Below are 16,789 nucleotides of genomic sequence, written 5' to 3'. Positions count from 1 at the left end.
AGTTCCCACATGCTGAGCACTTGTTGGCTGCTTTTCCTTCACTCTGCGGTCAGACTCATCCCAAACCATCTCAATTTGGTTGAGGGCAGGGGATTGTGGAGGCCAGGTCATCTGATGCAGCACTCCATCACTCTCCTTCTTGGTCAAATAGCCCTTACACAGCCTGGAGGTGTGTTGGGTCATTGTCCTGTTGAAAAACAAATGATAGTCCCACTAAGCCCAAACCTGATGGGATGGTATATCACTGCAGAATGCTGTGGTAGCCATGCTGGTTCTAAATAAATTACAGACAGTGGCACCAGAAAAGCACCCCCACATCATAACACCTCCTCCTCCATGCTTTACGGTGGGAAATACACATGCGTTCACCCACACCGCGTCTCACAAAGACACAGCAGTTGAAACCAAAAATATCCAATTTGGACTCAAGACCAAAGGACAGATTTCCACCAGTCTAAAGTCCATTGCTCCTGTTTCTTGGTCCAAGCAAGTCTCTTATATTCTTATTGGTGTCCTTTAGTAGTGGATTCTTTGCAGCAATTCGACTATGAAGACCTGATTCACACAGTTGATGTTGAGATGTGTCTGTTACTTGCACTTTGTGAAGCATTTATTTGGGCTGCAATTTCTGAGGCTGGTAACTAATGAACTTATCCACTGCAGCAGAGGTAACTTTGGGTCTTCCTTTCCTGTGACGGTCCTCGTTAGAGCCAGTTTCATCATAGCACATGATTGTTTTTGCAACTGCACTTGAAGAAACGTTCAAAGTTCTTGAAATGTTTTGTATTGACTAACCTTCATGTCTTAAAGTAATGATGGACTGTTGTTTCTCTTTGCTTATTTGAGCTGTTCTTGCCCTAATATGGACGTGGTCTTTTACCGAATAGGGCTACCTTCTGTATACCACCCCTACCTTGCCACAACACAACTGACTGGCTCAAACGCATTAAGGAAAGAAATTCCATAAATTAACTTTTAACAAGTCACACCTGTTAATTGAAATGCATTCTACGTGACTACCTCATGAAGCTGGATAAGAGAATGGCAAGAGTGTGCAAAGCTGCCATCAAGGCAAAGGGTGGCTATTTGAAGAATCTCAAATAAAATATAGATATATTTTTTTTTTTTTGTGAATTTGTTTTACCCCTTTTTCTTCCCAATTTCGTGGTATCCAATTGTTAGTAGCAACTATCTTGTCTCATCGCTACAACTCCCGTACGGGCTCGAGAGAGACGAAGGTTGAAAGTCATGCGTCCTCCGATACACAACCCAACCAAGCCGCACTGCTTCTTAACACAGCACGCATCCAACCCGGAAGCCAGCCGCACCAATGTGTCAGAGGAAACACTGTGCACCTGGCAACCTTGGTTAGCGTGCACTGCACCCGGCCCGCCACAGGAGTCACTGGTGCACTTTGAGACAAGGATATCCCTACCGGCCAAACCCTCCCTAACACGGACGACGCTGGGCCAAATGTGCGTCGCCCCACGGACCTCCCGGTCGCGGCCGGTTACGACAGAGCCATGGCGCGATCCCAGTGTCTCTGGTGGCACAGCTGGTGCTGCAGTACAGCGCCGTTAATCACTGCCCCACCCGGGAGGCCATAATAAAATATATTTTGATTTGTTTAACACTTTTTTTAGTTACTAAATGATTCCATGTGTTGTTTCATAGTTTTGATGTCTTCACTATTATTCTACAATGTAGAAAATAGTAAAAAATAAAGAAAAGCCCTGGAATGAGTAGGTGTGTCCAAACTTTTGACTGGTACTGTATGTGTGTCTGTGTTTCTGTGCGCACGTATGAATATGCGCATGTATGTGTGGTTTACCTATGACCAGGATGTTGTTGAGCTGCTCTACTCCGTCTATCTTGGAGAGCAGCTGGTTGACAACCGTGTCGTGGACACCTGTGCTGCCTGCCATGCTGCCACGTTGCTTACAGATGGCATCGATCTCGTCAAAGATGATGATGTGCAGCCCACTGTTGGCGCCCAGCTGTGGAAGGAGAGAGATATGGGTGAATGAAGCAGGAGGAAGGATGCTGTGGTCACACAGGCAATGCAGTGCTAACTTAGGAGAGTATGTAGACTGTCTACCACTCGCAGCCATGGCTGTTCTGGGCTAAATTCTCCTTGGTGCGACAAGAGTGAAATCTAATACCTTTCAAAGCCTCCTCATCCTCCCTCTGCTCTGCCATGGAGGGACAAAGTCCGCACAAACAGAGAAAGAGAAAGAGAGAAAGAGAGAGTTTGTGTGAGGGAGAGACCGAGAGAGACCGAGAGAATGCGAGAGAATGCGAGAGAGAGAAAGAGAGAGAGCGAGGTGAGAGAGACTGAAAGCAAGAGATAGAGAGAGCGGGGTGGGGGTTTATCTGTCCATCTCTGGCCCTGTCAGTCTCCAGACGTAGCATTTAAAGCAGGTGTGGAGCTGGGCTTATTGTGGGCTAGGTGAGAGAGGGGGACAGAGAGGGGGGCAGAGATAACCCAGCAACTCATTAGGTGGCGAGGAGTGAGGCCGTCACTGTCACACCGGCGTCACCATGGGGGCTCAATACACAACTGTCCCCGAGTATGGAGAAACCCACGGACTTTTCCACCGTTATTATTACTAATATGCCTCTTTAAAGGGCAAATCAATCTTCTGCAGGAGAAATTAGCTTCTCCGTGAGGATTTGTGTGATGCTTATCTGTGTTTCGTGGAGTAGGCTGCATATTGGCCTCAGGATAAGGAATCCATTTAGTATGACATCTATTTGATTGACTTGTTATCAGGTATGTTGTGCTTGATAACCACATGAGTAATTGCAGTGAAGGTACTGGGTGGATTTAATGACATACACAATTGATTTACTGGTGTGTGTGTGTGTGTACGCATCTTACTGAGTTTTTATCTATGTCACATAGTGTTTATGATTTTTCCCTCCCACCCTCTTCTGCTCGTCCTCTGCGTCGGCGAACAGCTTCCTGATGTTTGCCTCAGACTCTCCCACGTACTTATTGAGGATCTCAGGGCCGTTGACCACCTTGGGCTCGCGGGCGTTCAGCATCTTCCCAATCTGCCTGGCCATCAGAGTCTTACCACAGCCAGGAGGCCCGAACAACAGGATGCCCTTCACATGCTTACAGCCTGACAGGGAGGGACACAGACAAAAACGTTAAAAGAAACACATCAGACTTGGTGTGAATGGTTTGTGTGTGTCACAATCGTATCAGCCTCGGTGTGAATGGTTTGTGTGTGTCACAATCGTATCAGAGTCGGTGTGAATGGTTTGTGTGAGTCACAATCGTATCAAAGTCGGTGTGAATGGTTTGTGTGAGTCACAATAGTATCAGAGTCGGTGTGAATGGGTGAGTTAGTATCAGAGTCGGTGTGAATGGTTTGTGAGTCACAATAGTATCAAAGTTGGTGTGAGTCACAATAGTATCAGAGTCGGTGTGAATGGTTTGTGTGAGTCACAAGTCAAACAATAGTATCAGAGTCGGTGTGAATGGTTTGTGTGAGTCACAATAGTATCAAAGTCGGTGTGAATGTTTTGTGTGAGTGAATGGTTGGTTTGTGTGAGTCACAATAGTATCAAAGTCGGTGTGAATGGTTTGTGTGAGTCACAATCGTATCAGAGTCGGTGTGAATGGTTTGTGTGAGTCACAATAGTATCAAAGTCGGTGTGAATGGTTTGTGTGAGTCACAATCGTATCAGAGTCGGTGTGAATGGTTTGTGTGAGTCACAATCGTATCAGAGTCGGTGTGAATGGTTTGTGTGAGTCACAATAGTATCAAAGTCGGTGTGAATGGTTTGTGTGAGTCACAATAGTATCAAAGTTGGTGGGGAAAGTCCTTAGGCCTCTTTAGCACTCTATGCTTCCATTGGCTGTTTCTCCAATGCACTGTGTTTGAGGTGACTTTTGCTTTAAAGTCATTGTCCGATCTCATCCCTGATTCATATGTCACATCCAGATATGAAACATTCCCAAGGTATTTAAAGTTCACAAGTTCAATTTGTGAGAATGAGCAGGAAAAAACTGATGAATCAGCTAGATTTACTGTATTTACTGCTATGATTCACTACAAGTTGACTCTGTGGTGTGTTTCTTATAAAGATCAAGTCTTGTGATTAGACCCAACCAATTTGGAGCAGTTTTGGGTCTAGACTGAAACCCAGACTGCATTGGTCCTAGTAGCTTTTTGCACCTGTTTAGTGACATTTGCTCCAGACTCATCGAGGGGCCAGAGATAGACATCGCCCCTGTCATTTATACGTGCTGAAGGGGAGACAGACAGGGGTAGTGAGGAGGGCTCCAGGTAAACCATTATAGTGTGTGTGTGTGTGTGTGTGTGATCCCTTGCTGTCTTCCTGACTTTTGCGGGAGTGTGAGGAGACATGGAGAGAGTGAGAGCCCCACCAAACACACACCTCCCCCCTATGATCATCTCTCTCAGCACCTGCGCTCCCTGACACTCCCCAATTACACCCTCACCTTTAGACTCTCCTCTATCAGGGCTCGCCATCTCATTAGACCAGCCAGCTGGCCACAGCCAGGGGCCAACTCTTGCACCCCATAGCACCCAGCCGCCCTGCTTAAGGTCATCTCTCGCACTCACACTGGACGCCACGAGGCTAGGACTGGGGCTCTCTCTCTGTGTGTGTGTGTGTGTGTATGACGCAGAAGAGCACCTGACTTGCTTTCACTATGAACCATTCTTTAGTGATGGGAATCAGCATCGTAATCTGAGACATGTCAAACAACTATTTACCAGTGCATGCAAGGATTATTCCGTGGGGGATGGATGCCTGCGTCATAACTGACAGACGACTGACGAATGAGAGAAGCATCTCGAGAGGACACTACATTGTCTGTCCAATAATGGACCTTGGGCCTAACCGAGTGAGTGAGACAATTTATTTTTCAAATAACTAGTTTACCGGTAGTCTAGTGTTCAGTAGTGTTGTCAAACAAAGAGAAAAGTCTGAAACTACATTGTCAGTCCAATAATAGTATCCCCATTCGGTCCACTTCTTTGAGACTGTGTCACAATGTGCAGTAGTATTGGTCTGAAAACCAATGCCATCAGAACACAGAGAGTCTTATTCATATCATGGTGTTTCATCCAGAGACCGATTGTGTGATTTGGTTTGGCAGGCTGTCCTGCCTCCCCTCCCCTCACAGTGGCTAATGGTTCAGTCTGTCTGACGTTAGGCTGGAACACAGGCTCACTGGGACCTTGAAAAGTGGTTAGCGGGGGGATGCGGTGAGAGAAAAATACACAGAGAGCTATAAAAAGTACAAGTAAGAGAGCGAGAAACTGAGTGTGCAAGAGAACAGGCATGTGTGAAAATAAGACTGAATACAATGGATTGAGTGAAAGTCAAGAAAGAGAAACTGCTGTTGAGAAAGAAAGATCTGGAGGACGAGAAAGACCAACAGAGACAGAGAGGAGCTCACCCATCTGCTCCACGATGTCTGGAGGAAAGACTCGAGAGGCGAAGGCCCTACGGAAGATATCAGAGAACTCCTTGTCCAGGCCACCGATGCCCATGCGCTCAAAGTTCCAGTCTGGGTTGATGATGGACTGACGAGACTCTCTGGTCTTCGCTTTCCCTTGATTTTCAGAAAGGCAAACACACAAAAAGGGTTACATACTTTGTTAACCTCAGGTTCTCATCTATTTAACATTTTCTTCTTTATTAGTGTTTTGTATGTGTGTAAACCGAGCACCAGTGGCAGCTCATAGATGGGGAATGGTGCAAAAGCTTTTAATGTATTAACTAAATAGTCCATCAAAGACATAACGAAGAACATGTACTCTACATGCCACTGAATGAATGACACTTTCCTCTCTAGGAAACTTTCGCCATCTCAATTTCATCACTCAAAACAACTGAAAGCAAGGAGAGGATAGCCAAACATAAAATGTGGACAGGGTGCCCCCTTGGGGTCGTATTGGGTTACAACAAGCACATGCCACAAACGGATAAAGTCAGTCAGGGTGGTTTAGTGAGGCCGAGTGTCACTTAGCTTAGCCTTGTAAACACATCCACTTTGGTTCATTATGGAAATATCAAGCCTAATTTGTTTACATCTTAATATCCCAGGTCTATTACGCTTTGAGCGGACCGACTTGTCAGATATACACAACCCTGATTTATAAATACCGTAACGGAGTGAGACTAAATACATTTGCTGTAGTCACTTAATACAAGACAGCGTTTTCCACGAGAGCAAGCCGAGGATGACACTTACCAATGAGGGTAAGAGAGGAGCTCTCTGCCTTCTCGAAAACCACCTGGCTGTTGCCCAGCAACAAGCCAATGTCAATCTGTAAAGACCATGGAGATAGAAGACAGTTAGGAGTGGACAGAGAATTCCACACGTTTTCTATGAGAATTTACTTTACTAACTAGCTAGCACCTTCGGTGTGGCTTACATCACCATGTTGTATACACAATAACTACTGTATAGCTAGTGTAACTATAATAAACTCAGGAAAAAAAGAAACGTCCTTTTTTAGGATTCTGTCTTTCAAAGATAATTGGTAAAAATCCAAATAACTTCACAGATCTTCATTGTAAGGGTTTAAACACTGTTTCCCATGCTTGTTCAATGAACCATAATCAGTTAATGAACATGCACCTGTGGAACGGCCGTTAAGACACTAACAGCTTACAGACGGTAGGCAGTTAAGGTCACAGTTATGAAAACATAGGACACTAAAGAGGCCTTTCTACGGACTCTGAAAAACACCAAAAGAAAGATGCCCAGGGTCCCTGCTCATCTGCGTGAACGTGCCTTAGGCATGCTGCAAGGAGGCATGAGGACTGAAGATGTGGCCAGGGCAATAAATTGCAATGTCCGTATTGTGAGACGTCTAAGACAGTGCTACAGGGAGACAGGGCGGACAGCTGATCGTCCTCGCAGTGGCAGACCACGTGTAACACAGGATCGGTACATCCGAACATCACACCTGTGGGACAGGTACAGAATGACAACAACTGCCTTACACCAGGAACGCACAATCCCTGCATCTGTGCTCAGACTGTCTGAAATAGGCTGAGAGAGGCTGGACTGAGGGCTTGTAGGCCTGTTGTAAGGCAGGTCCTCACCAGACATCACTGGCAACAACCTACCGTCGCTGGACCAGACAGGACTGACAAAAAGTGCTCTTCACTGACGAGTCGCGATTTTGTCTCACCAGGGGTGATGGTCGGATTCACGTTTATCGTCGAAGGAATGAGTGTTACACTGAGGCCTGTACTCTGGTGTGGGATCCGTCATGGTCTGGGGCGGTGTGTCACAGCATCATCGGATTGAGCTTGTCGTCATTGCAGGCAATCTCAATGCTTTGCGTTACAGGGAAGACATCCTCCTCCCTCATGTGGTACCCATCCTGCAGGCTCATCCTGACATGACCCTCCAGCATGACAATACTGCTCGTTCTGTGCGTGATTTCCTGCAAGACAGGAATGTCAGTGTTCTGCCATGGCAAAGAACCCAGATCTCAATCCCATTGAGCACGTCTGGGACCTGTTGGATCGGAGGGTGAGGGCTAGGGCCATTCCCCCCAGAAATGTCCGGGACCTTGCAGGTGCCTTGGTGGAAGAGTGGGGTAACATCTCACCGCAGGAACTGGCAAATCTGGTGCAGTCCATGAGGAGGAGATGCACTGCATTACTTAATGCAGCTGGTGGCCACACCAGATACTGACTGTTACTTTTGATTTTGAACCCCCCACCTTTGTTCAGTGACCATTATTCAATTTGTTAGTCACATGACTGTGGAATGTCTGTTGTTGAATCTTGTTATGTTCATACAAATATTTACATGTTAAGCTTGCTGAAAATAAACACAGTTGACAGTGAGAGGATTTTTCTGTTTTTTGCTGAGTTTCTAAGTAGTTATGATTAGTTATGGTGTATGAATAGTCCTATGTAATGTAACATGGAATGGTGCTAATCTGACTAATAAAGGTCATGAGAGGGTTGATGCTGGAGGTACATGTACATTGTGCTTCTTCCCAGAGCCTGCATTTCCCTTGAGGATGCTGGGGTCCATGGCCTCGATGTCCTTTATCAGCAGGCCAAATAGCTTCTCACAGAAACTAAACACCAGCTATATAGACAGAGAGAAACAGGATGAAAAGTGGACAATATGTCATAAGAATGTAAAGCATAACAGCATGTGAACAAATACAAACCATAGCAAATTGTCACAACGTAAGTACACCATTCTCAAAGGTTCTTGCACGCCGTCAATGAGTATTTGGATAATCTAATCGATGGGGATAAACAGGATTTGTTAAGGATCGCCTTGCATCAGACGATGGAAGTTGACTATTGCATGTGATACATTTTGCTCCAGAATGAAATGATTCCCCTGACATCTTACCATTAGATGCAGAAAAAGCCTGTGATAGGTTAAAATGGGAGTACCTACAGATCGCACTAGGTCATCTGGGCTTGTGTGCTAAATATATCAATCTGATTTTGTACGCCAACTCTTGCGCAATGGTGATTACCGGCACTAACTGCTCCTCCTTCTGTCCCCATCTCTAGAGCTTCTGTCCCCATCTCTAGAGCTTCTGTCCCCATCTCTAGAGCTTCTGTCCCCATCTCTAGAGTTTCTGTCCCCATCTCTAGAGCTTCTGTCCCCATCCCTAGAGCTTCTGTCCTCATCCCTAGAGCTTCTGTCCTCATCCCTAGAGCTTCTGTCCCCATCTCTAGAGCTTCTGTCCCCATCTCTAGAGCTTCTGTCCCCATCTCTAGAGCTTCTGTCCTCATCTCTAGAGCTTCTGTCCTCATCTCTAGAGCTTCTGTCCCCATCTCTAGAGCTTCTGTCCCCATCTCTAGAGCTTCTGTCCCCATCTCTAGAGCTTCTGTCCCCATCCCTAGAGCTTCTGTCCCCATCTCTAGAGCTTCTGTCCCCATCTCTAGAGCTTCTGTCCCCATCTCTAGAGCTTCTGTCCCCATCTCTTCGTTGCTTCTCATTCTCTCACTTCAGCCTCTTGCCCGAGCCGTACGGCAACCCAATGCCATAGAACCAATTATCATTAATGTCTCTTCCCATTTTATCTCGCTGTATGCAGATGATGTCCTCTTGTTTTAAACAACATTTTTATTGAGTACATTTAGTAGCTTCTCGGGATAGAAAATTAACTGGCTAAAGTCTGGACTGTTGTCCCTTAACAATTCTAATGACTCTGTAATAGCTGGTATACCTTATGTTGAAGACCTTAGATATCTGGGCATTGACATTTACAAGAGTCTGGAAGTGATTGTGACAAAGACATATACTTCCTTTCTAAACAAGTTTGAATGTGATTTAAAGAGACGACTCAGTCCTCATTAGCTTCCCAGTCTTGCGTTTCTGTAATTAAAATGAATGCGTTGCCCATTCTGAACTTTATTATCTCTATGATTCCGCTGTGTCTACTATCAGGATACTAGGACAGGCTTCATAGTGCAATCTTAGAATAGCAAAACACAAATAATCAAATGATCGACTTTACAAAGACCTAAGCCTGCTGTTGGGTGAGGTGTTCCGGATGTTACATTTTATCACTGGGCTTTTATCACGAGCAATTCCAATATAGATAGATCCTAGTAGTGACACAGATTGGCGGTCAAATGAGGAGAAACTTGTTCTTTCCGCGGTTTGTTCGTTATCCCCTTGAAACAAGATAGATTTCATTATGGCCCAATCGTTTCTAATGTTCTGTCTATGCAGACATTAGCAATGAGAGACACACTCATGTAATTTGTTGTATTCCCAATGGAGTAAAAACATTTTATTTACACTTAGAGATCTATTTGACTCTCAAGGACTAGGTGCTTTTTCAGATGAACAACAGATGTTTCATTTATCTTTATTTTGTGTGTGTGTGTGTTTTACCACCTTTTTTGAGCTTGTCTCATCGCTGCAACTTCCCAACGGGCTTGGGAGGCGAAGGTCGAGTCGTGTGTCCGCCAAAACATGACCGTCCAAACCGCGCTTAACACCCGCCCGCTTAACCCGGAAGCCAGCCGCACCAATGTGTCGGAGGAAACACCGTTCAACTACCAAACGAGGTCAGCCTGCAGGCACCCGGCCCGCCACAAGGAGTCGCTAGAGAGCGATGAGCCAAGTAGAACTTCTCCGGCTAAACCCTCAATTAAGAACAAATTCTTATTTACAAAGACGGCCTACCCTGGCCAAACCCTCCCCTAACCAGGACGACGCTGGCCCAATTGTGAGCCGCCCTATAGGACTCCCAATCATGGCCGGTTGTGACACAGCCTAGGATCAAACCCAGGTCTGTAGTGACGCCTCTAGCACTGCGATGCAGTACCTTAGGCCGCTGTGCCACTCGGGAGGCCCTTTGTTTTCCAGTTACGTGCTACCTTAAAGGCTTATGGTGTTCTCTGGATTTCACATTTATGTAAACATCCATTTACTGACTGGATGTATGTCAAATCTAAAACCAAAGGCATTGTATCTGTTATTTATTTGAAAATAGTTTATGGTACAAACAAACCCTTGAAGATGAATGAAACCATGGAATAATGACTTTTGAGTTCTAGAGGAAGACATTGGAGTGGGAAACTGTGTGGAGTACATAAGTGGAGCATCTCGGAACCTTAACCTCCAAACAATTCACTTCAACTTCATTCATAGAACTTATGCTACTCCACACAAAATATATCAAATGTCTTTAGTACCCTCCCCTTTAGGTACCTTCTGATCACAGCCACTGCTTTATTTATGCATGTAATGTGCAATTGTCCTCGGGTTTATTGTTTTGGGAAAAAGATCACTATATATCTATCTAAAAATACTTGGGAGAAAGTGTAAGATCTCCCTGCTCTCCTGTTGTGTTGCTGTTGAATGACAGCACATCAGGATCAATGTCTTTAGATCACAAAAGGGTGCGGCTAGCAGGCCTAACAACTGCAACAACAACAATGCTTGCCTTAAGATGGAAGCTCCAATGGGTGTTCTCATTTTTAGATATTGTTATTTAGGAATTGTCCACTGCTCGTTCTCAAGGTGACAGTGAAAGAATCTTATTAATGTGGTCAAACGCAGCTGAAAGTGTAAGATCTCTTGCTATGAGAAGTTAAATCAAAAGAGTCATGGGTAGAATGGTGTGGGTTCTATTTTGGGTTTATTTTCTAATTCATCTAGTTTTTATTTTACTTGCTTTAGTGGACTCAATTAACATAGCATGTATTGTTGCTTGGTAAGTGCATGTCATATGAATGTATCTTGTGGTATTGATAAGCATGTAATGATTGTCATGTGATATGGACATGCCTTGACAAACTATTTATCATTCATCCAATGCTGTTTATTCTGCCAATTGATTGAATACAGAATAATAATAAAAACATTTTAAAAATATATACAAAATGTAAGACGAGATGTGCGCTCTATGCTACCCCTCAACCTAAATCCAAGAGTACGACAAAGTTACCCCTTGACAATGATCTACAGTCAGTTTTGCCACTTTGCAATGATTAAGGATTTGGGATAAGGGTAAGCTGATCCTAGATCTGTGTGTACGGGCAACTTCTACCCAGAGCTTCAAGACCAACAAAGTCCTCGAGGAGGTAGTGTGTGTAACCCCAACCTGTCATCCTAGCCTTCCCCATCCATCTGTAGGCTACAGTTCCAGTACCTGCTGGCCTACACTGAAGGCCTGGCTGTTGAAGTGCTGGATGAACTCTGCAGCCATCTTGTCTGAGTCGTATGGGCTGCTGTCCACGCTCTTCTTCTGCAGGAAGTCAATCTCCACTATCATGGTGCCTACACACTGCTTGGACTTGTCAAAGTTGTAGCCGGTCACTACATGGACACACAGCGGAGAAAGGACACACACAGTGAGATGGCAAAAGAGTAGTAACCCAATTACTTTTCACCTTGTTTCTCAGTTTTTATTTTCACGAACAACGTCAACTGTCTGGTTGGTGTTAGATTACAGTACCTTGCTCGTTAGTGCTATTCACTTTGTAGCATATTGAATGAACAACCTCATCAAGGACAAACAACTAATTATTACCATTTGTTAGAGTGTACTGTTCACGTTACAGTAAGTTCAAATGGGCCTCTGTCGTTCAGGGCTTCACATCTGAGAGAGCACACTGCAACACGGGGCTGAAAGTGATTAAGGGAACCAGCTGTTCACAGTGCTCCGTCCACACCTGGTCACACCCAGCTTGTGTTGCCGTACCGCCGTTATGCAAATGAGCCATGTAGCGGATCTATTTCAGGGCAGGGTGTCTTTACATATCAACACTTTGCTAATTTAAGGGCTCATATTTTGATTTGCCTAGGCAGAGCTAGTCTGGTCCCAAACCGCATGAGCTGTAGCCAACTGTTGTTGCCATGCCTACATGTTTGTCAAGCCAAAGAACGAACACAGAGAGGAGTTGGCTGTAGCACTAAAACAGATTTGGACTATGAGGCTAAGGCAGAGCTATAGGACTTAGGCCTATTACAATAGGCATTGTCGCTACAGATATAATCTGATAGTAGGCTTATAATGGCTTTGGTTACTACATGATTCCATTTGTGTTATTTCAAAGTTGATGCCTTCAATATTATTCTACAATGTAGAAAATTGTCAAAATAAAGTAAAACCTTGGAATGAGTAGGTGTGTCCAAACTTTTGACTGTTACTGTATATACACTACCAATCAAAAGTTTAGACACCTACTCATTCAAGGGTTTCTTTATTTTTACTATTTTCTACATTGTAGAATAATAGCAAAGACATCAACACTATGAAATGACAAATATGGAATCATGTAGCAAGCAAAAGTGTTAAACAAACATTTCTGAGGCTGGTAACACTAATGAACTTATCCTCTGCAGCAGAGGTAACTCTGGGTCTTCCTTTCCTGTGACGGTCCTCATGAGAGCCAGTTTCATCATAGCGCTTGATTTGGTTGTTGTGACTGCACTTGAAGAAACACTCCAACGTTTTTTCCCATATTGACTGACCTTCATGTCTTAAAGTAATGATGGACTGTCGTTTCTCTTTGCATATTGGAGCTGTTCTTGCCATAATATGGACTTGGTCTTTTACCAATTAGGGGTATCTTCTGTATACCCCTCTTACCTTGTCAGAACACAACTGATTGGCTCAAATGCATTAAGGAAAGAAAGAAATTCCACAAATGAACTTTTAAGAAGGCACACCTCTTAATTGAAATGCATTCCAGGCGACTACCTCATGAAGCTTTTGGGGAGAATGCCAAGAGTGTGCAAAGCTGCCATCAAGGCAAAGGGTGGCTATTTGAAAAATCTCAAAAATAAAATGTATTTTGATTTGTTTAACACTTTTTTGGTTACTACATGATTCCATATGTGCCATTTCATAGTTTTGATGTCTTCACTATTCTTCTACAATGTAGAAAATAGTCAAAATAAAGAAAAACCCTGAGTAGGTGTTCCTGAGTAGGTGTTCTAAAACTTTTGACCGGTAGTGTATATTAGTGAGATTTTCCACATTTTCTTACATTACAGCCTTATACTAAAATTGAGGAAATAAAATAAAAATCCTCAGCAATCTACACACAATAACCCATAATGACAAAGCAAAAACAATTTTTTAGAAATGTATTAAAAAATAAAAACAAGGGGCCTCCCGGGTGGCGCAGTGGTTAAGGGCTGTGCCACCAGAGACTCTGGGTTCACGCCCAGTTCGCGCCCAGCAGTGCGGCTTGGTTGGGTTGTGTATCGGAGGACGCAAGACTTTCAACCTTCGTCTCTCCCGAGCCCGTACGGGAGTTGTAGCGATGAGACAAGATAGTAGCTACTAACTATTGGATACCACGAAATTGGAGAGAAAAAAATGGGGGTAAAAGAAAAAAAGGAAAAAAAATTGAAGGTCCCCAGTGGTCTCCATCATTCTTAAATGGAAGAAGTTTGGTGGCCGTCCAGCCAAAATGAGCAATTGGGGGAGATGGTCACTCTGACAGAGCTCCAGAGTTCCTCTGTGGAGATGAGAGAACATTCCAGAAGGACAACCATCTCTGCAACACTCCCCCAATCAGGCCTTTATGGTAGAGTGGACAGATGGAAGCCACACCTCAGTAAAAGGCACATGACAGCCCACATGGAGTTTGACAAAAGGCACTCAAATACTCTGGTTTGATGGAACCAAGATGTAACTTTTTGTCTGAATGAAGAAAAAACCTGGCACCATCCATACGGTGAAGCATCATGCTGTGCAGATGTTTTTCAGCGGCAGGAACTGGGAGACAAGTCAGGATCGAGGGAAAGATGAACAGAGCAAAGTACAGAGAGATCCTTGAAGAAAACCTGCTCCAGAGTGCTCAGGACCTCAGACTGGGGCGAAGGTTTACCTTCCAACAAGACAACGACCCTAAGCACACAGCCAAGACAGTGCAGAAGTAGCTTCGGGACAAGTCTCAAAGTCCTTGAGAGGCCCAGACAGAATTTAACCCGATCAAACATCTATGGAGAGACCTGAAAATAACTGTGCAGCAACGCTCCCCATCCAACCTGACAGAGCTTGAGAGGATCTGCAGAGAAGAATGGGAGAAACTCCCCAAATACAGGTGTGCCAAGCTTGTAGCATCATACCTAAGAAGACTCGATACTATAATCGCTGCCAAAGATACTTCAACAAAGTACTAAGTGAAGGTACTTCAACAACGTACTGAGCATCTGAATACTTATGTAAATGTGATATTTCAGGTTTTTTTTTAAATATAAATTAGCAAAAATAACCCTTTTTTGGGGGGCTTTGTCATTATGGGGTAGTGTGTGTACATTGAGGGGAAAAAGCAATTTAATTCATTTTAGAATAAGGCTGTAACGTAACAAATTATGGAAAAAGTCAAGGGGTCTGAATTCTATAGAATATATTTAAAAATTATAAATAATTAATAAAAATACATTTTAAAGAAAAATAACCCCTTCCTAATATTGAGTTGCATCCCCCCTTTTGTTCTCAGAACAGCCTCAATTATTGGGGGAATGGACTCTACAAGGTTGTTGAAATACTTCCCACAGTTTTGTCAACCACCTAAAGGACTGGATGTCCATTAGGTGGTGGACCATTATTGATACACACGGGAAACGGTTGAGCGTTAAAAACCCATCAGCGTTGCACTTCTTGACACAAACAAGTACGCCTTACACCTACTACTATACCCCGTTCAACGACAAGTAAATATTTTGTCTATCCCATTCACCATCTGAATGGCACAAATACACAATCCATGTCTCAATTGTCTCAAGGCTTAAAAATCCTTCTTTAACCGGTCTCATATCTTCATCTACACTGATTGAAGTGGATTTAACAAGTGACATCAATAAGGCATCATAGCTTTCACCTGATCAGTCTATGTCATGGAATAGGCAGGTGTACCTCATGTTTTTTACACTCAGTGTAATTGCAATCAACTGGAAGCTCTATCACTGCAGCAAAGGATCATGGGATAATTGCCATTTCTCTGACATAGTAGAAACATCTATAACCATTAGAGTGAAATATGATTAAGTTGCAGGGTTTTTGCTAGAGAAGGATGCTGGGTTGTTATTGTTGAGACGGACCAGAGCTAACAATCAATAGGAGAGCAATAATACAATAATAATCAATTGCCTTAAAGAGGCTGCTTGAAGCCGAAAGTACCTTCCTGCCCTCGCACACAATCACCTCACAGTTCATCATGTTTTACTCTTACCTTCCACATCCTGACCAATGGAGATGCCTGCCCACTTTCTCTGAAAAACAAGTCATTTATCCTAATCAGTGTACAGTTCACACATTTCCTTTATAGAAACTATTTATGGCAGGAGTGCGCCAACTATTTGGCTCGAGAGCCACAATGTGATTTCGAAATTCAACAGAGGGCCCACAGATTTTTTTCTTACAGATATGTTTGTCAATATCATTTTGAGGGCCAGAAAAGGGAAGTTATTTGAAAATATATAGGTCCATTATAATTTAAAAGGAGTGGCCTGGAGTGTTTTTTTTGCCCAAAATAAATCACCCCCCCACCCTGATTTATGGCATCCAGTTTCTCAGCAACAAGGTATAAACAGGCCCAGGAAAAATACATTCTTGCATATGTGGACGACAGTACATCTCCAACGTAACAACACTAATAAATAGGGTATTCTGACAAAAACAGTGGTGTAACGTTCCTCTCAAGCATGGTCTTATTTTACAACCCATTTCATCTTTCAAGAAGAACATCAGTCACACAATGGTCAAAAACCGTCAGGACCAGGCAACAGGTTTTTGACTGATCGTGAACTGATGTGTCACCTACTTTACATGATTTAGGCCTAAGCTCTTGGCTGATGTATGGAGCATTACTTTACATGGCTTAGGCCTAAGCTCTTGGTTGATGTATGGAGCATTACTTTACATGACTTAGGCCTAAGCTCTTGGCTGATGTATGGAGCATTACTTTACATGACTTAGGCCTAAGCGCTTGGCTGATGTATGGAGCATTACTTTACATGACTTAGGCCTAAGCGCTTGGCTGATGTATGCATTACTTTACATGACTTAGGCCTAAGCTCTTGGCTGATGTATGGAGCATTACTTTACATGACTTAGGCCTAAGCGCTTGGCTGATGTATGGAGCATTACTTTACATGACTTAGGCCTAAGCGCTTGGCTGATGTATGGAGCATTACTTTACATGACTTAGGCCTAAGCGCTTGGCTGATGTATGGAGCATTACTTTACATGACTTAGGCCTAGGCTCTTGGCTGATGTATGGAGCATTACTTTATCAAATAAAATTTTATTGGTCACATACACATGGTTAG

At 43.7% G+C, this 16,789-nt stretch overlaps 1 protein-coding gene across 2 annotated transcripts in view; it reads right to left on the bottom strand.

The window, feature by feature from the left end:
• Window positions 1-16,789, bottom strand: part of LOC112223562 (vesicle-fusing ATPase) — a 47,089-nt gene that overhangs the window by 13,443 nt on the left and 16,857 nt on the right. For both annotated transcript variants that reach the window (XM_024386637.2, XM_042305392.1), the window contains exons 4-10: window positions 15,691-15,730; window positions 11,652-11,818; window positions 8,000-8,107; window positions 6,242-6,317; window positions 5,444-5,599; window positions 2,929-3,128; window positions 1,832-1,997 (exon numbers count right to left, since the gene is read on the bottom strand). In XM_024386637.2, coding sequence (XP_024242405.1) covers window positions 1,832-1,997; window positions 2,929-3,128; window positions 5,444-5,599; window positions 6,242-6,317; window positions 8,000-8,107; window positions 11,652-11,818; window positions 15,691-15,730 — 913 coding nt within the window. The remainder of the gene's footprint in view (window positions 1-1,831; window positions 1,998-2,928; window positions 3,129-5,443; window positions 5,600-6,241; window positions 6,318-7,999; window positions 8,108-11,651; window positions 11,819-15,690; window positions 15,731-16,789) is intronic.

This window comes from Oncorhynchus tshawytscha, linkage group LG24 (assembly GCF_018296145.1).
Source record: "Oncorhynchus tshawytscha isolate Ot180627B linkage group LG24, Otsh_v2.0, whole genome shotgun sequence".
Classification (NCBI taxonomy): domain Eukaryota; kingdom Metazoa; phylum Chordata; class Actinopteri; order Salmoniformes; family Salmonidae; genus Oncorhynchus; species Oncorhynchus tshawytscha.
Note: the sequence above shows the minus strand (reverse complement) of the source record. Positions and strands in the feature narration are given on the sequence as shown.